Source organism: Gorilla gorilla, chromosome 2 (genome assembly GCF_029281585.2).
Source record: "Gorilla gorilla gorilla isolate KB3781 chromosome 2, NHGRI_mGorGor1-v2.1_pri, whole genome shotgun sequence".
Lineage (NCBI taxonomy): Eukaryota > Metazoa > Chordata > Mammalia > Primates > Hominidae > Gorilla > Gorilla gorilla.
The window spans coordinates 66917867-66943803 of record NC_086017.1 but is presented as its reverse complement, the minus strand read 5'-3'; the positions used below and the strand labels follow the sequence as shown (position 1 = coordinate 66943803).

At 46.5% G+C, this 25937-nt stretch overlaps 2 protein-coding genes across 9 annotated transcripts in view; one reads left to right on the top strand and one right to left on the bottom strand.

Moving 5' to 3' along the window:
- Positions 1–537: 537 nt before the first annotated feature.
- ARHGEF3 (Rho guanine nucleotide exchange factor 3) overlaps positions 538–25937 on the top strand; it is a 349977-nt gene continuing 324577 nt past the window's right edge. For 2 of the 4 annotated variants that reach the window (XM_019024441.3, XM_055383168.2), the window contains exon 1: positions 538–645. The gene's annotated coding sequence lies outside the window, so the exon portion shown is untranslated. Of the gene's footprint in view, positions 646–888; positions 1324–25937 lie in introns of those variants that run through there. The other 2 variants (XM_055383170.2, XM_055383169.2) reach the window with 2 other exon arrangements.
- On the bottom strand, positions 5575–19350 carry SPATA12 (spermatogenesis associated 12). 5 transcript variants are annotated; one of them, XM_055383176.2, is made up of 4 exons: positions 19185–19350; positions 18034–18141; positions 16563–16691; positions 5575–6503 (listed from the first exon to the last, which is right to left on the bottom strand). In XM_055383176.2, exon 4 carries the CDS (start codon positions 6172–6174, stop codon positions 5602–5604), a length of 573 nt encoding a protein of 190 aa, XP_055239151.1. In that variant the 5' UTR covers positions 6175–6503; positions 16563–16691; positions 18034–18141; positions 19185–19350; the 3' UTR covers positions 5575–5601. The 5 variants fall into 5 exon arrangements, with proteins under 5 accessions (XP_055239151.1, XP_018879987.1, XP_018879988.1 ...); XM_019024442.4 differs by lacking the exon at positions 18034–18141; XM_019024443.4 differs by lacking the exons at positions 18034–18141; positions 19185–19350 and adding an exon at positions 17722–18000.

The window sequence follows — 25937 nt, the reverse complement described above, 5'->3', positions numbered from 1 at the left end:
CAAGCCGGAGATTCCTGAGAGCTTGCTGGGCGCCGGGGTTCACGCAGCTCCAGGCTCGTCCTCATTCTCACCTCCACCGTGGAGGAAAGTGAGGCTTGGGCAAGATCTGACACACCCAAGATCAGCCCAGCGGTGGGGGTGGGGGCTCCGCGTGCTGGCTCTGGCCCTGGACCGCTAGGGTAGCCCCTACCACCCCGGCACGAGAGTCCACTCCCACTCGGGTACCTGGCCCTCGACCCGCCCTCGGGGTTTCTGCGGCGCATTCTCTGGCGGGACAGTGGGAGCGAGGGGCAGGGCTGTTTACCCCTCCTCCGACTCGGTCAATTCTCTCCGCCTGAGTCTGATTTAGGTGGCGGCAGGGGAGGGATGTCCTGGGGTCTCCGCTCTCCTCTTTCTAGCCTCCCTGTAGACCTAGGCCGTGCATGGGGAGCTGGGGTGTCGAGCGGTGGCCGGGCGTGGCCACGTCCAAGTCCTGCGTCGCCCGGCTCCGGCGCCCGCGGGGGTCCCCGGCCCGCCTCCCGCCCACGTGGCCGGCCCGGCCTCCCCGCCCCCGGCCCCGCCCAGCCCAGGGGAGCCGCCGCCGCAGCCGCCGCCGCCGCGGTGAGTTTTCCAGCCTGGAGAGGCCGAACCAGCGCGGGGGTCGAGGTGAGTGCGGAAGCAGTCGGGAAACCCGCTCCCCCGCTAGACCCTTCCCGGCCAGACACCCCCTTGGCGGGACACCCCCGCTAGGTCTCCCGGAGTGAGACCCTCTTCCGGTCTAGTCCCTCCTTTGCCCTGGTCCCCGAGCTGGACCCCCACTCCCACCTCCGAGTTACCCCGCCAGGTCTCGGCGTCCCCGGCGGGCCCTGAGCGCTCCCTGGTCTGGGGTACGCCCAGCGCACGGGGGCGCACTGGGCGCAGCGCAGGTGGGCAGTGCCACCGCCAGCCTCGACTAGCCGTCGCTCCTGCTGGGGACCCTGACTCTGTTCCCCGGGTAGCCCCTTGAGCGAAAATTCCCGGAGCCACTTCCGGGGAGGGAGGCTCCACCTGTCCTGGGACGCGCCCCTTTTGCTCAACTTTCTTCTCCAGCCCCGCGGGGCACCCGCAGGTCAGCGTCGCGTTGGGCGCTGCTGGTGGCGGCTCACAGGGCCGCGGGTCACTTCGCGGCGGGGGAGCCGGGCTCAGGGCGCTCCGGGCAGCGGGCGCCGTCCCAGCCTGCCTGAGGCCCTTGTCCCGGCGTCTGCATCTTGTAAACCGAGCAGCCAGAAAATCCCGAGATAGGACACCAGGGTGGAGGACGCCAAGGGGTTAAGGTCAGCGTGGGTGCCTCGCAGCCAGAGACGGGTGAGCGTTTTCTGAGGCTGGAAGCTGATTGAGCCGAGTGGAAACGGGTTCCCTTGGGCTTTGCGGTGGTGGAGAGCTGCTCTTGCACTATCAGCGGCCCCATCACGGGCTTGAATGTTGCGGAAACAGAGCGCCTTGTTCTTAGAGGACTCGGCTTGCTGGATTTATTGCCTGGCCCAGGCTTGCTTCCCGCACTGGGCGAGGACGCGAGAATTGCCAGACGGTAGTTGCCCTGAATGTACCGGTAGAAACTTATTTTTAAGCGTTCCATGCACTACCCAGGTATAACCACTTTCTTCCCTGGGGTGTGGAGAAGGGGAGCTTTGCTAGATCTTTGTCTTAGCTGTGTAGTCCTGGGCAAGTTACTTCACTTACCTATACCTCAGTTTTCTCATCTGTAAAGTGGGGATGATAATAGTACAAACCTTAAAGAGTTGTATAGGGATAAAGTGCTTAAAATACTGGCTGGGGCAGGGTAAATCCTCTGTGTTAGCTGCTCTTGTGGTTATTATCACTGACATCTAACAGCGCGTGCACAGCCCTAGCTTCTCAATGAGGTGGGTGTGCAGGCTGTTGCTCCTTCCCCCTCTTCTGGTAGGGAGCTGGTGGTGTTTACACAGTAGCCATGGTGTTCCCTTCCACACTGGGAAATTTGAGCTTTGCTGTGACACCTCCTAAGGCTAACTAGCCTTGTGCAAAGTATATCTCAGAATGTGGCATTAGAGATGAATTTTGTCAAGGACACTGTTGGGAAATGGGGTCTTGGACCTTCTCTGGAAGCTCTGGGGTGTGATTGAATGTTTGCCTCTTGGTTGGGGGGAGGGTGGGTAGATTTCACTTGATTCTTTTAAGCCTTGGGTCTCCTGACAGTCTGACATTGTCTAGTCTCTGTGAGTGTGGCAGTCTATTTAAGGGTCCAGTGACCTGATCTTGTCTCCTTCTCCCACATTCATTCATTTCTAGCAGATTGCCCCCTCCATCTGTAGAGTTTTCCTGGGCTGCACCCATTTGGTATCTTTCTTCTTGGCAATTTAGTTTCTGTCTTCTGAATCTCCACAGATAAGAGCTCTGAACCTGGAGCCCCATGGAACGTCCTGAAATCTACACGAGGCACTTGAAGCACAGTTATTTTTCCAGAGGTTTCCCCTTACATTGTATTTTCCATGAGGCCTGTGCCCCAGAAAAGTGGACTCTGAACTTCTGGTAGAAAAGTGGAGGTTCTTGCCCCCTGTTACATCTCAATTCCCTACAAACTGGGGGCTGCCCTTTGTGCCCCCTCCCAGAACACACTTTTCAGTGGGCAATACAGGTCAGCCTTGACTTGGTCAATTAGGGGAAAGAGAGGCAGGCTGTGAGGTTAGGGACTGTTGGCCTGTGGTGAGACCTTTAGGCTGGGATGCAATTCATGAACATTTGAGTTCAAGTTTTCAGAAGACTTCTCAGGGCCTTTGCACATGCTGTTCCCTCAACCTAGCATCACTTCTTCCATGCCAGGCACTTTCTTGCCGTTTTGCTCAGATGTCTCCCCTGTACAGATGGTTTTTCTGACCACTCTGTCCAAAGCAGCCCCTCCCCCATTAGTTTCTATCACACTCTTTCTTGTATTTTATTCATAGAGCTTGCCTGGGATGATCTTATTCATACATTGATTTATAGGTTTATTGTGTGCATCCACCCAGGAGAATGTAGGATTCAAGAGGGCAGAAGTGTGTTGTCCTGTTCACTACTGACTCCTGGTCCATGGCATACAGCGGGTGCACAATAACTGTCCTGAGTGAATGAACACCCAGTGACTGAAGTGAGGTGAGTCTGGAGAGTAGTGAAATGCAAAGGAACTGGTTGCTTGTCAGGAGCTCAGGGTTGAAAGTGACCATTAATGTAGCATACTTTCACCTCCAGATTAAATCACCTCTGCAACACCTCTTCCTAGTTACTGTTTAACCTAAGCTTGAATCCTCTAGGCACAGGGAACTTGTCATCTCCTGCAATAGCCTGTTCCACTGGAGGAGAGGGGACAGAGAACCATTGGAGGAGAGGGGGCAGAGAACCAGATGTAGTCCCTGTACCATGCTGATGAGGACGAGATGTGGCCTCCTGCATGCTGTCATTCTAGTCCTTATGGTCTGCTTCGTGTTCTGACTATCCTGCGTTCATCAATATCCATCTCTAAAGTTCTCTGCCATAACTAAGGTCCCTGAGCCCCTGACCAGAACTTAGTATGCTGCCCAGTCATGTCTCACCAGAGGGGGTCTGAGGCAAAGAAGCATGAAGCAGAAAGGCCATTGCCATAGTTTAGTAACCCTTCAAGGCCAAGTTCTGTATTGTTCAGGCTCCTGTAACTCATTGGGTTGGAGGTGGAAGTGGGTAGGGGCTCTCTCTCTTTTGTTCTTTTCCTGGATTTTTCTGTATCATTCCTTAATCAATTTATTAAAGCAACCCTAGCTATATTTAAAAGAAAATTAATCCTTGGACCCATTTTCTTAATGGTTTGTACAAATATTCTTTAATTCATATCACTTTGCTTGCACAGGTTGAAACTCAACTGAAAGTAAGTTTTTTAATATATAATTCTAATCTATTGAGTCAGTTTCTTCATGGGATAGTATCAGCATGATGGGTGGAGTGAGGTCTGCTGTGGAGAGGTTTGGTAACAAGCTTTGCTTTCTTCTTTACTTTGATGAAAATTGTTTATTCAGTTATGAAAATGGGTACACATTTCTTTTTCTTTTTTCTTTTTTAGAGATAGGGTCTTGCTTTCTTGCCCAGGCTGGCATGCAGTGGCGTGATCTTGGCTCACTGCAACATCTGCCTCTCAGGCTCAAGCGATCCTCCCACCTCAGCCTCCCGAGTAACTGGGACTATGGGCATGCACCACCATGCCTAGCTAATTTTTGTATTTTTTGTAGAGATGGGGTTTCACCATGTTGCCCAGGCTGGTCTTGAATACCTGAGCTCAAGTGATCATCTGTCTTGGCCTCCCAAAGTGCTGGGATTACAGGCATGAGCCACCATGCCAGGCCCATTTTTTTTTCTTAAAGAAAGAAGAAAAAAAAAAGAGGACTGGCAAGACTGTTCCTAACTGAGGTTGTATTTACACATGTCTTAGCCACTTAGCTCATTTATTTCATTTATTCAAAAACATTTAGGGAGAGAGGGCTGCTCTGCGCCAGGCATTGCCCTGGTACTGACCACACAGCAGTCAAAAAACTGACAGCATTCCTCCCTTGTGGAGTTTACATCCCAATGGTGGAGACGGACAGTAGACAACTAGATCAGTAATAAGATGTGAGGGAGAGTGGCCAGTGTAGTGGAGATGAAGCTGGGGAAGGAGATCCAGAGTGATGGGATGGAGGCAGAGCTGGCTTCAGTCAGAGAAGGTCTCTCTGAGGAGATAGCATTGGAGCAGAAACCCAGACAAATGAGGGAGCAGCCTCATGGACAATTGCATGCAACCTCATTCCATGCATATGGAGCCCAAGGTTGTGGTCAAACTCCCCAGTGTGGCCAGTCAACTCTTGAGCACTGGACATGGTCTATCTCACTGCAGAAGGGGAGGGAAAATGAGACAATGTAGGCAGAACTCTCCTCCTGCCCTCCAGGTCCTGGCAGGTGGCTGGAGTAAGATCTTGGCGTTGTGTGTTCTAATGGTCAACTAGAAGGCTGGTACCTACATTTACAGGGTGAGACCTGAGCAATGTGTTCTGAAACTGCCACCTGGGGAATGAGCATGAGCCTAGGGGTCATTGCTGGAGTTATAATCCTGCACATTGTAAGACTTGCTCCACTGCACCTACCCTGGCAGTGGACTCCTTCCTCTTCTATGTCATTTGATTACCTCACCTCATCACCTAGTGACACTCACCCAGAGGGAAAGTAATTACTTAGGAGGCTTTGATAGAAACAATAAAGAGATGAAAATGTATAGGATCGGGGATCAGGAGATGCATGCCTCCCACTCTTTCATTGATTGATCGATCGATTGATCAATTGATGTCATTTAATACAGTGTAAGGTTCCCGGGGGGCTAAGAGTATGAGATCTGGATTGTGTGACCTTGTGCCAGTAACTTAACCTTTCTGAGTCTTGATTTCTTCATCTGTGATATTGGGGAAGTGTGACAGGGAAGCTTCTTGGAAAAAGTGATATCTAAGAAGATGCAGAAAGGGATGGCTACGAGTCACCCCTGGTGGGGGTGGGGGATGGAAGGGAGGGCATAGCATGTGCAAAGACCCAGACAAACAGCTGCCAGACTCTCAGATGTTGCAGGATTATTATTGATTACAGATGTGTGTGTATGTGTGTGTTGGAGTATACTGTAGAGAGGGACCTGACAAAGCAGCCCTCAATAAATGTCAGTCGGTTTGAACGGCTGCACCCTGTGCTACTGGGCTCGGCATCTATATCCTCATGCAGTCTCCACAACCATCCTGTGGTCCTCTCATTATCCCCATCTTCCATACCAAGAAATTGAGGCGTAGAGTTATGAATAACTTGCTCACAACTGCCTTGCTGTATCAGGAGAGCTGGAGGTGAAGAGGGTCTTCCCAGAAGATTTATTTGGGATACAGCGATGTCAAGAGAGATGGCTGTTTGTAAATATCTCTGACAGGTCTCACTTTGGCGCACATCCCCCTGAAATGTCAGCTCTGGGAGGGCAGAGGCTGCTCCTGGCAGAACACCTGGACCCTGGCATGATGCCAGTGCACAGTGGGGTTTGTTGGGATGTTGGGTGGATGACCCAAGGCCTCTAGGTGGCCATGGAACGAGTCTGGAAGAGTCTAGTGCCTTCATTTCCCAGGTGTCTCCTGACTTTTCTAAGGTGGACCCACAAGTCAGAGCAGAACTGGACATGGGGCCCAAGTCAAAAACAGAATTCTCCAGAAAAGGAGGCTGGGGCACTTGGCCGGAGCCAATCCCTGAGGAGCATGCAGCACTCTTGCAACCTGGCTCTGAGTGCACTGTTCCAATTCACCTTCAGCCACACCCCACCACCAGTCATCCCTAGGTGCTCAAACAGAGCCAAACCCCACAGTCACCCAGATACTGCAGAGGTTTTCCCATGTTCACATCTTTGCTTCTGCTGTTTCCACTACTTGGAAGCTCTTTCATGCTTGTCCACTTTCACAGCTTCCCACGCTGCCCAACTCCAGTGGCTTTCTCTCTCTTTCCTTCCCTTTTGGCTAGAAACATAAATAAGAAATCCTGATTATATTCTTATTGAACATAAATGTAAACATATTAGAAGTTGTAGAGTTAAAAGTAATTACAGGTATAATATGCTGAGATATTAAAAAAAAAAGTAAAAAATAAAATTCCACCTTCCCCATCCCAAGCTTGCTTCCAGAGAGAATGTTTGTGATCAACTGGGCATAGATTTCTCTTGCTTTTGTTTACTCACACAGGCATGGGTACCTGTGAGTATCTTTGAAAACCAACATAATGGGCTCATTTTGTATGTATTGCTTACCAACTAATGTTTTTTCTTTTATTTATTTATTTTGAGACGGAGTCTCACTCTGTCACCCAGGCTGGAGTGCACTGGCATGACCTTGGCTCACTGCAACCTCTGCTACCCGGGTTCAAGTGATTCTCCTGCTTCAGCCTCCCGAGTAGCTGGGATTACAGGCACCTGCCACTGCGCCTTGCTAATTTTTGTATTTTTTAGTAGAGATGGGGTTTCACCATCTTGGCCAGGCTGGTCTTGAACTCCTGACCTCGTGATCCACCCGCCTTGGCCTCCCAAAGTGCTGGGATTACAGGAGTGAGCCACCACGCCTGGCTTGTTTTTATTTATTTTTATTCTTTTTTTTTTTTTTTTTTTTGACAGAGTCTCGTTCTGTTGCCCAGGGTGGTATCTCAGCTCACTGCAACCTCTGCCCCCCGGGTTCACGTGATTCTAATGCCTCAGCCTCCCTAATAGCTGGGACTACAGCCATGTGCCACCACGCCTGGCTAATTTTTTGTATTTTTAGTAGAGACAGGGTTTTGCCATGTTGCCCAGGCTGGTCTTGAACCCCTGAGCTCAAGCAATCCTCCCACCTCGGCCTCCTGAAGTGCTGGGATTACGGACATGAGCCACCGCACCTGGCCTATTTTTTTTTTTTTAATTCTTTATTTGGCCTGGACAATGCTAACAACTAATGTTTTCCCATTTAGTTATGTCCAAGAGTGTTTTCTTTGACTGTATACATTTCTCCTCTCTTTTACCTGCCCTGGCTCTTCCATTCCTCAGGGAAGAATATACAAACTTCTGTGGACATACGGTTTTATTTCTCTTGAATATATATCTAGCAGTGGAATTGCTGGGTATATGGTAACTCTAACATTTTGAGGAACTGCCAAACTGTTTCCAAAGTGGCTGCACTGTTTTACAATCCCACCAGCAGTGCACGAGGGTTCCAGTTTCTCCACATCTTCATCAACTCTTGTTATTATCCATCTTGTGATTATTGCCATCCTAAGTGGGTATGAAGTGGCATCTCATTGTGACTTTGATTTGCATTTCCCTGATGGCTAATGATGTTGTGCCTTCTTTCATGTGCCTATTGGCCATTTGTGTATCTTCTTTGGAGAAATGTATATTTGGTCTTTTATCCATTTTTAAATTGGATTATATGTCTCTTTATTATTGAGTTGTAAGTGTTCTTTATATATTCTGAGTTCGGTTCCTTATCAGCCATGATTTTAAAGTATTTTTTGCCCATTCTGTTGGTTATTTTTTCACTTTCTTGATGGTGTTCTTTGAAGTGCCAGGTTTTAATTTTGGTGAAGTTCAATTTATCTATTTTTCTTGGGTTTCCTGTGCTTTTGGTGTCATATGTAAGAAACCTTTGCCTGATGCAAGGTCATGAAAACTTATGCCTATATATATATATATATATACTTTTTTTTTTTTTTTTTTTTTGAGATGGAGTTTTGCTCTTTCACCCAGGCTGGAGTATAGTGGCATGATCTCGGCTCACTACAACCTCCACCTTCCAGTTTCAAATGATTCTCCTGCCTCAGCCTCTCAAGTAGCTGGGACTACAGGTGTGCATCATCACACCCAGCTGATTTTTGTATTTTTAGTAGAGACAGGGTTTCACCATGTTGGCCAGGCTGGTCTGGAACTCCTGACCTCATGATTTGCCCACCTTAGCCTCCCAAAGTGCTGGGATTACAGGCGTGAGCCACCACGCCCGGCCATATGCCTATATATTCTTATAAGAGTTTTATGGTTTTAGCTCTTAGATTTAGAACTTTGATCTGTTTTGATTTGATGTTTGTATGTGGTGTGAGGTAGGGGTCTAGCTTCATTTTTTGCATATGGAAATCCTGTTTTCCCAGAACCGTGTGTTGACAAGACTCTTCTTCCCTGTTAAATTGTTTTGACACTCTTGTCAAAAATCAATTTACTATAAACGTAAGCATTTATTTCTGCATTCTCAATTCTAGTCCATTCATCTATGTGTCTATCCTTATGCCAGTATTGCTGTCTATACTGTCTTGACTACTATAGCTTTGTAGTAAGTTTTGAAATCAGGAAGTATGAATCCTCCAACTTCATCCTTCTTTTTCTTTTTTCTTTCTTTCTTTCTTTCTTTTTTTTTTTTTTTTCTTGTGACAGAGTCTTGCTCTGTCACCCAGGCTGAAGTGCAGTGGCACGATCACTGCTCACTGTAGCCTCGACCTCCTGGGCTCAAGCAATCCTCCCACCTCAGCCTCCCAAGTAGCTGGGACTACAGATGTGTGCAACCATACCCAGCTAATTTTTAATTTTTATTTATTTATTTTTTGTAGAGACTGGGTCTGGCTATGTTACCCAGGCTGGTCTCAAACTCCTGGGCTCAAGCAATCCTCCCACCTTGGCCTGCCAAAGTGCTGGGATTATAGGTGTGAGCCACTGTGCCCAGCCTGTCCTTCTTTTTCTAGATTATTTTGGCTATTCTGGATCTCCCTGTGAATTTTAGGATCAGCTTGTTAGTTTCTGCAAAAAGGGACCTGAGATTTTGATAGGGGTTGCATTGACTTTGTAGATCACTTGGGGAGTTTTGCCATCTTAACAATATTAACTGTGGGACCTAAATTCCTTTTTGCTGGTGGCACTGCTCACTCAGCTTCCCTAGTCATTGAGTCTGCTGAGTAGGCACTCTGAGACCCATCCATCAAACTGCATAGACAAAACTCCAGGGATGTAAATGTCTCTTTCCTTTTTGAAGAAAGTAACACAGTATACTGTAGCGTCTAATTTAAGGCTTGGATAAGACATTTAACTCCTGAATTTGTGAAATGGGAGTGCATCTGGCACCTGGGCACACATATGACAGATCTGGCTTTCCTTCATGCTAAGGATGGGATGGAGATCTCTAAGATACTCCCATAACCCCTTGCTTCATGCCTGGAGAAGTGTGGTGGGAACTGGGAGACCCCACAGCCCTGGAGGCACCAGGTGGTGGTAGGAGAATTGAAGCCAGGCTCCATTTTATCTTGTTTTATCTGTTGGGCAAAGGGGTACAATTTCATTTGAGGAAAGAGTTCTGCTGCTAAAACAATCTTTGCCCCTCACCCCCAATTCACTCACATCATAGTTTGAAGAATGGAATAAAAATAAAAAGGGAGTAATATCACATATTAAAAGTTTAGTTTAGGCCAGGCGCAGTGGCTCATGCCTGTAATCCCAGCACTTTGAGAGGTTGAAGTGGGAGCATTGCCTCAGGCTAGCAGTTTGAGACCCGCATGGGCAGCAAAGTGAGACTCTATTTCTATAAAACAATTAAAAATTAGTTGGGTGTGACGGCACATGTCTGTAGTCCCACATACTTGGAAGGCTAAGGTGGGAGGATAGCTTGAGCCCAGTTGTTTGACGCTGCAATGAGCCGTGCTCACACTAATGCACTCCAGCTTGGCGACAGAGCAAGACCCTGTCTCAAAAGAAAAAAAAAGCTTAGTTTACACCCTGACATGTACTTATGTGTTCCAGATGTAATGCTTTGGCACAGCACAAATACATGATTTTATTTTCAAGAAAGAAATAATAAAAAATGGAGTGCCTATATTTGTATCACTTGGAACCTTGTTTTCTAAACTTAAAGAACAACCTGGGAAACTACATTTGAAAACTTCAAATCCATTCATACCTCAACTCATCTGGGGTGAGGAGCTCTCATTTTAAACAAACAATACGTGTGTGTGTGTGTGTGTGTGTGTGTGTGTGTTTGAGAGACAGAGATTAGAGTTATTTATTGCAGTTGTTTCAAAAAAGCAATTTAAAAAAGCATGAATTTGGACTGGGTTTTTAGTTTGTTTCTGGGAGAAGAGAGTTATATGCAATAGAATATATGTTTTGAGGTCTTCAAAATCTCAGATCTAGGCCAGGCGTGGTGGCTCACACCTGTAATCCTAGCACTTTGGGAGGCTGAGGCGAGTGGATCACGAGGTCAGGAGTTCAAGACCAACCTGGCCAAGATGGTGAAACCCCGTCTCTACTAAAAATACAAAAATTAACCAGACGTGGTGGTGGGTGCCTGTAATCCCAGTTACTAGAGAGAGGCTGAGGCAGAGAATTGCTTGAACCTGGGAGGCAGAGGTTACAGTGAGCCAAGATCACGTCACATTACTCCAGCCTGGGTGATACAGCGAGACTCGGTCTCAGAAAAAAAAAAAAAAAATCAGATCTTTTGCCTTAGCAGATTCCCTTACTTAAGTTGTTGGAACCGGCAGTTCATAGGGATTTTGTTTCCATCCTTTAGTGAGGGGGGTGTGTGCGTGTGTGTGCACATGGAAAGTTAGGGGAAAAACACAATGATATAACCTAACCCCAAAACAAGGAAGCACGTTACACAGTTGAGGTTTGGCGCTTCAGTTCCTGCCCAGTCTCAGAAGGTACAGCTTGGCTGACCTTGTGTGACCTATCTCTATGACACATCTCCCAAGGGGGTGGGGAGGACTGTTTCTCTCCAGCATGGCTTTAGTTTTATAAAAGCCCTGTGCAGTCTTGCAAACTCAAATGGTTTTCTTAACAAATCACTCACATTTCATGTGTTCTGGGCTGGGCAGGGCCTCGCTAATCCTTGGCCAGCTTTGTGAGTCAGAAATTATTTAAATGACTGCCTGAGTCCTTTTGAGGCGAGAGAATTGGCAAGTTAATTTAGGGAGGTGCAATGACTCTTAAACAGCACTGCAGTGAGTGGCAGCATTGATAAATGTGTTAGAAGCTCTATTTTATTGTGATAATAAATGCTAATGAAGAAAATGAATGTATTACCTTTTAGAGTGAGATAAGAATGATGATGCTACCAAATTTTATTAAGCATTTATTGTGTGGTGGAGTATGGTGGCTTCTCCCGTGTTTTTGACTGTGACCTATTGTAAAACATAGACTGCAACCTGGTAACCTGGTGTGTGTGTGTGTGTGTGTGTGTGTGTGTGTGTGTGTGTATGTGTGTGTGCGCGCATATCTGAATTATTTGGTGAAACAATAGTTACCCTATGCGTGTCTAGTGTCCTCTGGGCTCAAGTGATCCCCTTGACTTGGCCTCCAGAGTAACTGGGACTACAGGTGCATGCCACCACACCGGCTAATTTTTTTTTGTTGTTTGTTTTTGTTTTTTTTGAGACGGAGTCTTGCTCTGTCGCCCAGGCTGGAGTGCAGTGGTGTGATCTTGGCTCACTGCAAGCTCTGCCTTCCAGGTTCACGCCATTCTCCTGCCTCAGCCTTCTGAGTAGCTGGGACTACAGGCGCCCGCCACCACGCCCGGCTAATTTTGTTTTTGTATTTCTTTTTTTTTAGTAGAGACGGGGTTTCACCATGTTAGCCAAGATGGTCTCGATCTCCTGACCTTATGATCTGCCCGCCTCGGCCTCCCAAAGTGCTGGGATTACAGGTGTGAGCCACCGTGCCTGGTCTCACGCCGGCTAATTTTTAAAATTTTTTGTAGAGACTAGGTCTCACTGTATTACCCAGGCTGGTCTCAAACTCCTAGCCTCAAGTGATTTTCTGGCCTCAGCCTCCCAGTGTGCTGGGATTACAGGTGTGAGCCACTGCACCCACCCTAAAGTTGCATTTGAAAGCAAATATATCTACTATGATAGCTTTGATCAGTATATAGACAAATATTATTATTATTATTATTATTATTATTATTATTATTTTGAGACAGAGTCTTGCTGTCACCCAGGCTGGAGTGCAGTGGCACGATCTTGGCTCACTATAAGCTGTGCCTCCTGGGTTCACGCCATTCTCCCGCCTCAGCCTCCCAAGTAACTGGGAGTACAGGCACCCGCCACCACGCCCGGCTAATTTTGTTTTTGTATTTTTAGAAGAAACAGGGTTTCACCTTGTTAGCCAGGATAGTCTCAATCTCCTGACCTTGTGATCCACCCGCCTTGGCCTCCCAAAGTACTGGGATTACAGGCGTGAGCCACCACGCCTGGCCGACAAATGTTATTCTTTCTGGGTTGCCATATTTTGTGGTTTTTAAAAAATATATTTTTATTCATTTATCTGGTGACTTGAAAATTCATGCAAGTACAGGTCCTTACAGACAATTTCTATTGGAAAATCACTTATTTTGGGTGTGTATTAGGGTTTGGAGAGAAACAGAACCAACAGGATGTATGTCAATCAATCGCTCATCTATCTATTGAGAGGTTGATTTTTAGGAATTGGCTCATGTGATTGTGGAGGCCAGGTGAGTCAAAAATCGGCAAGGCAGGCTGGCAGGCTGGAGACCCAGGGAAGAGTTGCAGTGAGCCCAAAGGCTCTCTGGGTAGAATTCTTTCTGCTCTGGGAGGTCGGTCTTTTTCTATTAAGGCTTATAGCTGATTGGATAAAGCCCACCACATCATGGAGAATAATCTGCTTTACTCTAAGTCCACTGATTTAAATGTTAGTCTCATCTAAAAAATACCTTCACATAAATGTCTAGAATGTTTGACCAAATAGCTGGTTACCATGGTCTAGCCAAGTTGACACATAAAATTAATCATCACAGTGGGTAAAATACTGTTTGAGGTTGTTCAGAAGAAAGGAAAAAGGCAAAAGCCTGGGCGCGGTGGCTCACGCCAATAGTCCCAGCACTTTGGGAGGCCGAGGCGGACGGATCACTTGAGGTCAGGAGTCCAAGACCAGCCTAGCCAACATGGTGAAACCCCGTCTCTACTAAAAATACAAAAATTAAGCAAGGCATGGTGGCGGGTGCCTGCAATCCCAGCTACTTGGGAGGCTGAGGCAGGTGAATCGCTTGAACCTGGGAGGTGGAGGTTGCGGTGAGCCAAGATCGTGCCACTGTACCTGGGTGACAGAGTCAGACTCTGTTTCAGAAAAAAGAAAAAAAAGAAAGAAAGAAAGGAAAAGTGCAATGGTTGGAAGTGGAAGTGTGCTGTTGGTACAGATAGGAGAACATTTCGGAAAGAATTCCCTCCCCTTTGATTGACTGCAAAATAAGTCCCTCCCTTGTTCTCTTGCAATTACAGGTGGACCAGATGGGTGGGCAGATTGGCAGTGGGGGTGCAGAGTTTCTTGTTCTGATTGAAAGGATTTTTTCTTACATTTTAGGGTTTTTTTTTTTTTTGGAGACAGAGTCTCACTATGTTGCCCTCCTGGCCTCAAGTGATCCTCCTGCCTCAGCCTCCTGAGTAGCTGGGATTACAGGTGTGAACTACTGTGCCCAGCTCTTAGATTTCATTTTAGGACTGAAGACCTGAGAGTTCATGGGCCTAAGTAAAAGGTGCCATTTATCTGCAACAAATTGGTGCATGCTCCGTAGATCTAGCTGTAGGGGGCTGTGTGTGCTAATGCAGCATTTGTGACTCAGCCGTAATGAGGATGACCTTGCCTCTCCTGTTCCGCAGGCTACCACATAGCTGTGGTGGGTCACTGGCCGCAGAAACTGTAGGTATCTGGGGCTGCCTGGGTGGGAACTCAGCCTGTATGAGAACATGGTATTCGGAAGACATTAAACATTTATTGTAGCTTTTATTTTTATTGAGGTATAATTAACATACCACAAAATTGACCCTTTTCAAGTACCCAGTCTGTTTTTTAGCACATGCATAAGGTAGTGCAAATATCACCACTAGTTCCAGAATATTTATCATCCTAAAATACAGTTTTTCTTTTGCAAGTAATTTCTTTTTTTTTGTTTTGTGATGGAGTCCTGCTCTGTTGCCCAGGCTGGAGTGCAGTGACATAATCTCGGCTTACTGCAACCTCTGCCTCCTGGGCTCAAGTGATTCTCCTGCCTCATCCTCCCTAGTAGCTGGGACTACAGATGCACACCATCACACCCGGCTAATTTTTGTATTTTTTGTAGAGATAGGGTTTCACCATGTTGGCCAGGCTGGTGTCGAACTCCTGACCTCAAGTTATCTGCCCGCCTCGGCCTCCCGAAGTGCTGGGATTACAGGCGTGAGGCGTGAGCCACTGCGCCCGGCCTTTTGCAAGTAATTTCAACATTTAAGAGCATGGCCTACTGGACTGGTCCCATCAGCAAATAAACGTGCAGTTATTTCTCCCAACTTAAAAACAGCAGAAGCCTCTCTCCACCCTACTTCTCCCTACAGTTATACACCCATTTCTCTTCAGTTTAGAGCAAAACTTTTTGAAAGAATTGTCTGGACTTACTAGTTTTTTGCCTTCTATTGTGTCTCAAAAAAATTGTGATAAAACACACATAATGTAAAATTTACTGTGTTGACTATTTTTAAGTTTTCAGGTCAGTAGTCTTGCGTATACTGATATTGTTGTGCAACCAATCTGCAGAGTTTTTCATCTTGTGACACTGAAACACTGTATCCATTAAACAGTAACTCCCATTCCCCTCTGCCCCTAGTCCCTGGAGACCAGCATTCTACTTTCTGTCTCTGAATTTGACTGTTCTAGATACCTCATATAAGTGGAATCATGCCGTATTTGTCCTTTTGTGACTGGCTTATTTCACTCAGCATAATGTGCTCAAGGTTCACCCATGTTGTAACATGTGTCAGAATTTCCTTCCTTTGGGCTGGGCATGGTGGCTCATGCCTGTAATCCCAGCACCGAGGAGGCGGACGTTGAGCCCAGGGGTTCAAAACCAGCCTTGGCAACATGGTGATACCCTGTCTACAAAAAATACAGCAATTTTCTGGGCGTGGTGGCATGCACCTGTAATCTCAGCTACTTGGGGGCTGAGATGGGAGGATCACTTGAGTCAGGGAAGTTGAGGCTGCAGTGAGCTGTGATCTTGCTGCTGCATCCCAGCCTGGATAACAGAGGGAAACTCTGTCTCGTCAGGGAAGTTGAGGCTGCAGTGAGCCGTGATCTTGCCGCTGCATCCCAGCCTGGATAACAGAGGGAAACCCTGTCTCCAAAAAAAGAAAAAAAAAGAAAGAAAAAAAAAAGAAAGAATTTCCTTCTTGGTTTTTGGTTTTCTGTTTTGTTTTTTGAGACGGGGCCTCACTCTGTCACTGATTGCTGCAGTGGCACAATCTCAGCTCACTGCAGCCTCTACCCCCCAGGCTCAAGCAATCCTCTGACCTCAGCTTCCGGGGTAGCTGGGACTACAGGCATGCACCACTATGCCCAATTAATTTTTTTGTATTTTTGGTAGAGACAGGGTTTTGCCATGTTGCCCAGGCTGGTCTCGAGCCCCTGAGCTCAGGCAATCCCCCTGCCTGGGCCTCCCAAAGTGCTGGGATTACAGGCGTGAGCCAGCACAGCTGGCATGGAATTTCCCTCCTTTTTAAGGCAGAATATTATTCAATTCTATGCATTTGCCACATTTTGTTCAACCATTCATCTGTCATGGACACTGAGTTGCTTCCACCTTTTGTCTATTGTGAATGATGCTGCTATCCCATTCTCTTTTGAGCCCCTCATTTCAGGCAGGCTTGGCTTCCACTCCCCTCTCCCCAGATATCTCTTACCAAGGTCTACAGTGAGTGCCTGGTTGCTCATCCCAATGGCCTGTTCTCTGTTGCCATCCTTCCTGACTACCAGCAGTGTTTGATGGAGTTGGTCACCTTCTCTTCCTCGAAGCCTTGTCTCACCTGGCTTCTAGGATGCCCGACTCTCCTGATCCTCTTCCCACATCTCTGTTAAGGAGCACCCCAACCTCCTGGTTGCTCAGGCCCGAAGCCTGGGGCGTCATTTTTGACTTTTGTATCTCTCTTCTCTTCACTTGTCAAAAGACCCCACTGTGTATTTTTTCAAAATATAGTTGGAGAGTGGCCACTGCTCCCCTCCCGCTGCTACCACCCTCCAGGTCATTCTCCCCTCTCACCTGAATGACTGCGGCCTCCAAGCCTCTGCCTTTACCTCCTTTCAGCTTGTTCTCAACTCGGAGTCAGAGGGAACCTTCTGAAGGGTTGGCTACTTCTCTGCTCAAAGCCCTCAAATAGCTCTCATTTCACTGCAACAAAGCCAAAGCCTTTAGGGTGGCTGCAAGGCCCCATGTGATCTGGCTGCATTTCCTCTCTGACTCCTCTCTAGTTTGCCCTTCCCCCTCATAACCACACTCCAGCCACATCACCTCCATGCTGTTCCCTGCGTGGGCACCTCAGGGCCTTTGCACCTGCTATTCCCACTGCCCAAAATGCACCTCTCCCAATGTCTGCAGAGCTTGGTCCCTCATTTCCTTCAGCCTTCCCTGGTCATCGTGTCTAAACTGTTACCACTGCATCCCAACTTCCCCTCTGCCTTCATTGCTTTTTCTCCTTACACTATCGTTATCCAATATAAGGTGTATTTTGCGTATTTATCTTGTCATCTGTCTCCCCCACTAGAATGTAAATTCCATGAGGGCAGGGATTTTTCTTCTATTGTGTTCCCTGTCATGTCCCCAGTGCCTTGCCTGGTACAGACAATAATTTGTTGAACCCGTAAAGAAAAGTTTGGTAAACAGATTAAAAGCCATTTGATTCTTCTATTATGATATAATTCTTGCCTATATTTTTCTTACCTGTGAATTATTACATATGTGTGTGTATGTGTGTGTGCATGTTTGTTGTGTGTGTGTGTGCATGTGTGTAGACAGAGAAACAGCGAGTCCTGTCATTCCCACCAGATATTCCTGCTTGTTAAACAGCTACATAAGCTACATAGTGTTTTGCTGAGTGGCTAGAGCAGCTTTATTTAACCTTGTTTTGTTCAGTACTACTGGGCAGCTTCCAATCTTTTGCTATTGTAGATTACGCAGCATCTGTGCTGGGCACTTGCCCTGCTTCCTTCCCTCTTCTCTGAAAGGCTCCCCCATGCTCCTGAGCCTAGCCTGAGCCCGAGTGGGGGCTGTGGTCCTGGCTGGGCCTATCATGGTTCCCCTCCCCTCGGCTGTGGTAGGCGGTCTGGAGCTAGACACAAGCCACCCTTGCCAGGCTGTGGGCTTCCTCAGGGTCATCCTAACCCACTCAGAAGTGGCAGAGAAGGTGCTTGAAGGCACTCACCCAGCGCTAGAGCAGTGAGGACAGGCCCAGAGTGTGGAGCTGCGAGGGGAGGGTTGGGCACATTGCCTTTGGATCTAGTCACATGACTGTTTGAGCTGCTCCAGGGATCTTCCTACAAATCCCCCTTCTCACCCATCTAGATGGAGTTGGATTTCTCACTGCTAGCAGTGAGTCTAGACAGATCCAATCCAGTGAAGCATCCCTGCCCCACTCTCTTTTTTTACTTGATCCTTAGTCCGGAGCAAGGAAAGATGTGGAAGCCCTCCCAAAGGCATTATTCAGGGCAGAAAATGCTTGTAGGCAGAGCAGCACCTTGTTTTTGTCACAACCGGAGAAACAATTTAAATCTGAACCTGTGGGGGCTCAGATGCTGATGCTGCCATGTGAGAAGGAGGACCTCTCTCACCTCAGGTTCTTTGTCTGTAAAATGGGGATGAAAATAATTATACCACACCTCAGGACTAAATGAGTTAATAAAAATTCTTAGAGTGGTGAGTAACACAGGATGAGAGACTGCTCACTGAGAGTTAGCTGTGGTGGCTGCCAGAATCCTAAAAGTGTAACTGGAGTTAAACATAGAGGTATCATATAGTCCAGCAATTCCAAATCTGGGTATATACCCAAAGAAATGAAAGCAGAGATCCAAACAGTTACTTGCATTCCCATGTTCCCAGCAGCGTTATTCACAATAGCCAAAAGGTAAAAATAATCCAAATGTCTATTGACAGATGAATGGATAAACAAAATGTGGTATGTACCTACAATGGAATATTATTTAGCCTTAAAAAGGAAGGAATTTCTGGTTGAGTGAGATGACTCACACCTGTAATGCTGGCACTTTGGGACGCCAAGATAGGAGGATCTCTTGAGCCCAGGAGTTTGAGGCTGCAGTGAGTTATGATCGTGCCACTGTACTCCTGCCTGGATGACAGGGCCAGACCCCATTGCCAAAAAAATAAATAAATAAAGGAATTTTTGACACATGCTACAACATGACTGAGCCATGAAAGTATTATGCTACATGAGGAAAGTCAGTCACAAAAGGACACTTACAGGGGGTACCTGGAATAGCAAGTTTAGAGAGAGAAGTATTAATACAGTAGGGGCTGGGAGAGGGGCAGGTGCAGGAGGAGTTACCGCTGAATGGGTACACAGTTTCTGTTTAGAATGACAACAAAGTTCTGGAAATGGATAATGGTAAAAGTTGTACAATATGGTGAATGTGCTAGATGTCACTGAACTGTACACTTAAAAATGGTTAAAGTGGTATGTTTTATATTATATTTTACCACAATAAAAAAGAGTATAAGAGGAGTTGGACTCTCCTGGACTTTTTCTTTATAGATAGAAGTTATGTCAAAATGTAGCACAGTGAAAAAACAGGCACAGGCCAAAAAAGAAGTGGTGGTGGTGTGTGCCCGTGTGTGTGTGTGTGTTGGGCGGGGAGCTGGTAAACTACTCACAAGACACCAGAGGCTCCTTTTGAGGTCTGATACTGCAGGCTGGGATCTGACGCTGCAGGATCAGGAAGAGTGGGGGAGATGAGGGGAAGGTGAGCCTGCACAAATAATTTTCTCAGTGACTGTGGGCAGGGCAGTCAGGACCCTGGGTCACATGGGCCCAGCCCAGGACCAGAGCCTTTGTGAGTCACAGCTCAGCTCCCAGCAAACAAAGGGATATGCCAGGGAGGGGCTGAGTTGTGACTCAGAGGCTGCTGCTGCTGTGAGCTTCCTCCAGGAACCCCATCCCTTCCAGTCCCTGATTCTGACTCCTACTGTGGGGGTGGGGACAGGTGTACCCACTTCCTGGGCAGGTTCTTGGGAGGGCTCTCCTGCAGAACCTAGAGTTTTTTGCAGCTGCTTTTTGATAACCCGAGTAGCAGCAGCTATACCATTTAAGTGCTTGCTGCATACAGGCCCTGGGCTAAGTTCTTTTTTTTTTTTTTTTTTTGAGACAGAATCTCAGCTCTGTCGCCCAGGCTGGAGTGCCGTGGCACAATCACGGCTCACTGCAGCCTTGACCTCCCAGGCTCAAGAGATCCTCCCACAGGGACTGTAGGTACATGTCACACACCCAGCTAATTTTAAAATTTTTTATAGAGATGGGGTCTCGCTATGTTGCCCAGTCAGCTCTTGAACTCCTAGGCTCAAGTGATCCTCCCGCCTTGGCCTCCCAAAGTGCTGTGATTACAGGTGTGAGCCACCATGCCTTGTCCCTCACTTCATCTATTTATTTTTATTTTTATTTTTATTTTTGAGATAGAGTTTCACTCTTGTTGCCCAGGCTGGAGTGCAATGGCGTGATCTCCGCTGACTGCAACCTCTGCTTCCCAGGTTCAAGCGATTCTCCTGCCTCAGCCTCCCGAGTAGCTGGGATTACAGGCATATGCCACCATGCCTGGCTACATCTGTATTTTTAGTAGAGACGGGGTTTCTCCATGTTGGTCAGGCTGGTCTTGAACTCTGGACCTTAGGTGATCTGCCCAACTTGGCCTCCCAAAGTGCTGTGATTACAGGCGTGAGCCACCATACCCAGCCCCACTTCGTCTTTTTAAAGCCTCATTGTCACCCCATCAGGCAGTCATTTCAGTACTACTTTACAGAAGAGGAAATGGGCTTATGGAGGGAAGCAACTTGTCTGAGGCTATGTGGGTGGCAGATAGCAGAGCCAGATTTGAACCTATCACTGATTAAGGAGCCTGGACTTGTAATCATGCTGCTTACCATCCTCCCTCCCCCCACCCCCAACTCATACACACACGGGGAAGAACAGACTCCAAAATGTGACTTATCTTTAGGCCAAGCTTGTCTAACATGTGGCCCAATACAAATTCATAAACTTTTAAAAAACATTATGAGTTTTTTTTTTAGTTCATCAGCTATTGTTAGTGTTAGTGTATTTTATGTGTGGCCCAAGATAATTCTTCTTCCAGTGTGTCCCAGAGAAGCCAAAAAATTGGACACCCTTGCTCTAGGCTTAAAGACAAGGCTTAAAATTTTTTCCCTGTGCTTATGAAAAAATTTAGAAAATACAAGTAATGAATATATTTTGTAGTAAAAAAGGCATAGTTAAGTATGATTGCATGTCAGCATTTCTTTTTTTTATTATTATTATACTTTAAGTTTTAGGGTACATGTGCACAACGTGCAGGTTTGTTACATATGTATACATATGCCATATTGGTGTGCTGCACCCATTAACTCGTCATTTAGCATTAGGTATATCTCCTAATGCTATCCCTCGCCCCTCCCCCCACCCCACAACAGTCCCTGGTGTGTGATGTTCCCCTTCTTATGTCCATGTGTTCTCATCGTTCAATTCCCACCTATGAGTGAGAACATGCGGTGTTTGGTTTCTTGTCCTTGCGATAGTTTGCTGAGAATGATAGTTTCCAGCTTCATCCATGTCCCTACAAAGGACATGAACTCATCATTTTTTTATGGCTGCATAGTATTCCGTGGTGTATATGTGCCACATTTTCTTAATCCAGTCTATCATTGTTGGACATTGGGTTGGTTCCAAGTCTTTGCTATTGTGAATAGTGCCACAATAAACATACGTGTGCATGTGTCTTTATAGCAGCATGATTTATAATCCTTTGGGTATATACCCAGTAATGGGATGGCTGGGTCAAATGGTATTTCTAGTTCTAGATCCCTGAGGAATCGCTACACTGACTTCCACAATGGTTGAACTAGTTTACAGTCCCACCAACAGTGTCAAAGTGTTCCTATTTCTCCACATCCTCTCCAGCACCTGTTGTTTCCTGGCATGTCAGCATTTCAAGTTGTTATTTTTATGCACACTTTTGGGACCTTGAAGGGCAGGTGACATGAAACAAACCCATTGGGTACAAGTATCACTCATTTTGCTGGACGCTGAGAGCATCACAGTCTATGACAGTTTTGTCCAATGTATGTAAAACTGTAATGGCATTTCAAAAAGACCAGACTGATTTGGAACAAGTTCTCGTAAATGTGAAAATAGAGAAAATAGGTGTAATGTAGATTGGCCCTTGAGGGAGCAAGTGGTAATACTAATTTCCAAGGCATTCCTTATTTTTCTGTGTAAAAGGCCACATGTCTTATTTTATGGAAATAAACTTGTTCTTTCAGGACTTTTAATTGAAAGAGATTGTGGGAAATAGGTAACCCTCCCTTCCTTTACAGTCGGCTTTTGGTGAATGTGGCCATGGCAAGGACACTACTGAAGGGTTAAAGCCCAGTCAATATGAGGAAAAGGAAATTCACTTTGGACAATAGTTTTAGTTTCATCTGAAATTTTATCAGAGTTACTAACTTGGTGGCAAATTAGGTGGCCCCTCCTCAACTCTCCCTTGTCTGTCTAGTATGGACAGTAAAATCAGTGAGAGCAAGAATTAAGCCCCCCAGTTTGTCTGTTATAGTAGGAGGCAGTCATTCATTCACTTACTCTATATCACTCAAGTATGTATCAAGTGATACGATGGCTGGAGTTCGCTTCACTGGGTTGAGTGTAGAAGAAATAATATTAGGAATGAGTTGACCACTCAAATTGTATGATGTGTGGCACAGAGGGTACATTATATTCTTTCTACGTTTGTATTTAAACTTTTACATTTTAAAAAAGCTTGTGTGGTGGTGTGGGTGTGGGTGTGACTTACCCTGGGCCAGGCCCTGTGCTAGGTGCTGAGGAAGTCTTGGTGGCTAAGACCGGCTCAGACTCTACCCTACCAGAGTCAACAGACAAGACTCACTCAGGAAACAGATACTAATCAAATAGTCACATGAATGCAAGTAAAATTATAGTTGGGATAAGTGCTGAGAAATCATGAACAGAAATGCAGAAACCTGGACGGGTGCAGTGGCTCACAGCTAATCCCAGCATTTTGGGAGGCCAAGGCAGGTGGATCACTTGAGGTCAGGAGTTCGAGACCAGCCTGGCCAACATGGCAAAACCGCTCTCTACTAAAAAGACAAAAATTAGCCAAGTGAGGTGGCACGCACCTGTAATCCCAGCTACTTGGGAGGCTGAGGCAGGAGAATCACTTGAACTCAGGAGGCAGAGGTTGCAGTGAGCCGATATCATGCTGCTGCACCCCAGCCTGAGCAACAAAGTGAAACTCCATCTCAAAAAATAATAATAATGAAAATTAAAAAATGCAGAAATTTGCAGTATAGACCCCATTTTACCCAGGATCATAACGGGACTAAGAGTCCTCAGCTGGAGGTACTACCAAGGGGGCAGGTGGAGTGACAGCCTGCTTGTGTTTAGACCTAAAGGAAAAGATGGAAGGGGGCAGGGGGCAGGGGTGTGTGTGGGGTGTGTGTGTGTATAGGCCTGCATGGTCAAGGCCAAGAGGAGCCTTTGTGTTTTGTCGCCTGCTTGAACCATGGTGGGATAGAAGGATTTCAGGGTGGACCAGTTGACTGAATGCCCTTCAATCCCATAGTCTTTTGTGGTGCATCAACCTCATAGAGGACCTTGTGGTATATGTTCAAGATAACGGAGACCGGGAGTTTGATACCATGCCCAACATGAGGCAACATAGCTACATCCTGTCTCTACAAAAAACTAAAAAGAAAGAAAAAGAAACGATAACTGATTCTGCTTAGAAAAAAATCCACATCTCTTCTTGCCTTAACTAACATGCCCTTTCCACTCCTTGTCATGCCTCCTGGTCTCATGGATGTTCCAGCTATGTCCCAATCCCTTTGCTTGCTCAGCCTCTGAGTCTGCTGGTCCTTCTGTCCAGAACACTTTTGCCCCTTCTCTTAGGGCCAGCTCCCTCCCATATCTAGGTTGGCTCAAACACTGCAGGGAGGCTCCCCATGATCACTTTTCCCTGCATACTTGCTCTGCTTCTTCTTCTTCTTCTTTTTTTTTTTTTTTTTTGACTGAGTCTTGCTCTGTCGCCCAGGCTGGAGTGCAGTGGCACAATCTTGGCTCACTGCAACCTCCGCCTCCCAGGTTCAAGAGATTCTCCTGCCTCAGCCTCCCGAGTAGCTGGAATTACAGATGCGTGCTATCACACCTGGCTAATTTTTTGTATTTTTAGTAGAGATGGGGTTTCACCGTGTTAGCCAGGATGGTCGCGATCTTCTGATCTCGTGATCCGCCCACCTCAGCCTCCCAAAGTTCTAGGATTACAGGTGTGAGCCACCACACCCGGCCTCTGCTCCCATTTTTTATTGGTCTCTTCTCCAGGCTGTGAGCATGGTGACAGTAGGGGCTATGTCTGCTCATATTCTGTGGCCTCCCTAATTCCTAGCCCATAGAGGCACACACTGCCCAGCAGATCTGACAGCCAGATGCTGTCTTACCTTTTCCCTATTCACATTCCTACTTAATCATTTTGCATTTTAGAAGGATTTTGACTCATGTGCAGTTGTCAAAATGGACTTATGGAAAGTTGTGGAAGCTTTATATAAGGTGGGAGTTTGTGTCCTAAAATTCTCTCAAACAGTAGGGATGTGCATTGGAATTCAGTTGGGCTTCAGGGGCGAGGAGGAATCAGGCTTCTGGAGGATACAGATAAAGGATTAGGTGTCAGGGAAGCTGCACCTTCCTCTGGAGGTAACAGAGATTGGTCTTTTTGTGTGCCTGTTTTGTGGTCATAGCTGACAGGACTTTACCCTAAAAGTACATCCTACCTCACTTCTACCTCACACCATACACAAAAATAATTCAAAATGGATTGAGAACCTAAATGTGCAAGGCAAATCAATGGAGTTTCTAGAAGATAATAAAGAAGAATTTCTACATGAGATGAGGCTAGGCACAGGTTTCTTAAATAAGTCACAAAAAGCATAAAGAGGCCAGGCGGGGTGACTCAGGCCTGTAATCCTGGCACTCTGGGAGGCCGAGGCAGGCGGATCACCTGAGGTCAGGAGTTTGAGACCAGCCTGGCCAACATAGTGGAACCCCGTCTCTTCTAAAAATACAAAAATTAGCCAGGCTTGGTGGCGTGCGCCTGTAGTCCCAGCTACTCAGGAGACTCAGGCAGGAGAATCGCTTGAACCTGGGAGGCAGAAGTTGCCGTGAGCTGAGATCACGCCACTGCTCTCCAGTCTGGGCGACAGAGTTGGACTTCGTCTCAAAAAAAAAAAAAAAAGCATAAAGAGAAAAGCTTATAAATCATATTTCATTAAAAATAAGAACTCTTCTTCAAGAGACACCATTAAGAGAGGGAAAAGGCAAGCTGCAGTCTGGGAAAAGATATTTAAAATACGTATGTTCAACAAAGGATTTACATCCAGAATATATAAAGAACTTCTACAAATCAATAGGAAATAGACAACACAATTTTATTTACAAAAAAATTTTTTTGGCTGGGTGCGGTGGCTCACGCCTGTAATCCCAGCATTTTGGGAGGCCAAGGTGGGCAGATCATGAGGTCAGGAGATTGAGACCATACTGGCCAACATGGTGAAACCCCGTCTCTACTAAAAATACAAAAATTAGCCAGGCATGGTGGCGTATGCCTATAATCCCAGCTACTCGGGAGGCTGAGGCAGGAGAATCCTTAAACCAGTGAGTCGGAGGTTGCAGTGAGCTGAGATTGCACCACTGCACTACTGCACTCCAGCCTGGTGACAGAGTGAGACTCCATCTTGAAAAAAAAAAAAATTTTTTTTTGAGATGGGGTCTCACTCTGTCACCCAGGCTGGAGTGCAGTGGTGTGATCTTGCCTCACTTCAGCCTCCACCCTGCTGGGCTCAAGCAATCCTCCCACCTCAGCCTCCCGAGTCGCTGGTACCGCAGGCATGCACCACCATGCCCGACTTTTTTTTTTTTTTTTTGTACTTTTTGTAGAGATAGGGTTTCGCCATGCTGCCCAGGCTGGTCTTGAACTCCTGGGCTCAAGCGATCAGCCCACCTTGGCCTCCCAAAGTGCTGGGATTACAGGTGTGAGCCACCGTACCTACGTGACAACCCAATTTTAAAAGGATAAAAGACTTGAGCAAGCATATCATCAAAATGAATATCCAAATGACCACAAAAACATTTGGAAAGATGCTTAACCTCAGGAGTCACCAGAGAAATGAAAATGTAAGTACAAGAAGATACTACTATATACCCACCAGAATGACTAAAATTAAAAAGACTCAAAGTGTTGGTGAAGATATGGTGCAACTGGAACTCAAACACACTGCTAGTGGGAGTATGAATTGGTACAACCATTTTGGAAAATCATTTTGATAACATCTACCCAAACTTAACAGATGCCTACCTAT

Excerpts from the sequence above, each read along its gene's own strand:
- SPATA12 (XM_055383176.2), bottom strand. The coding sequence starts at position 6,174 with ATGTCCAGTTCTGCTCTGACTTGTGGGTCCACCTTAGAAAAGTCAGGA.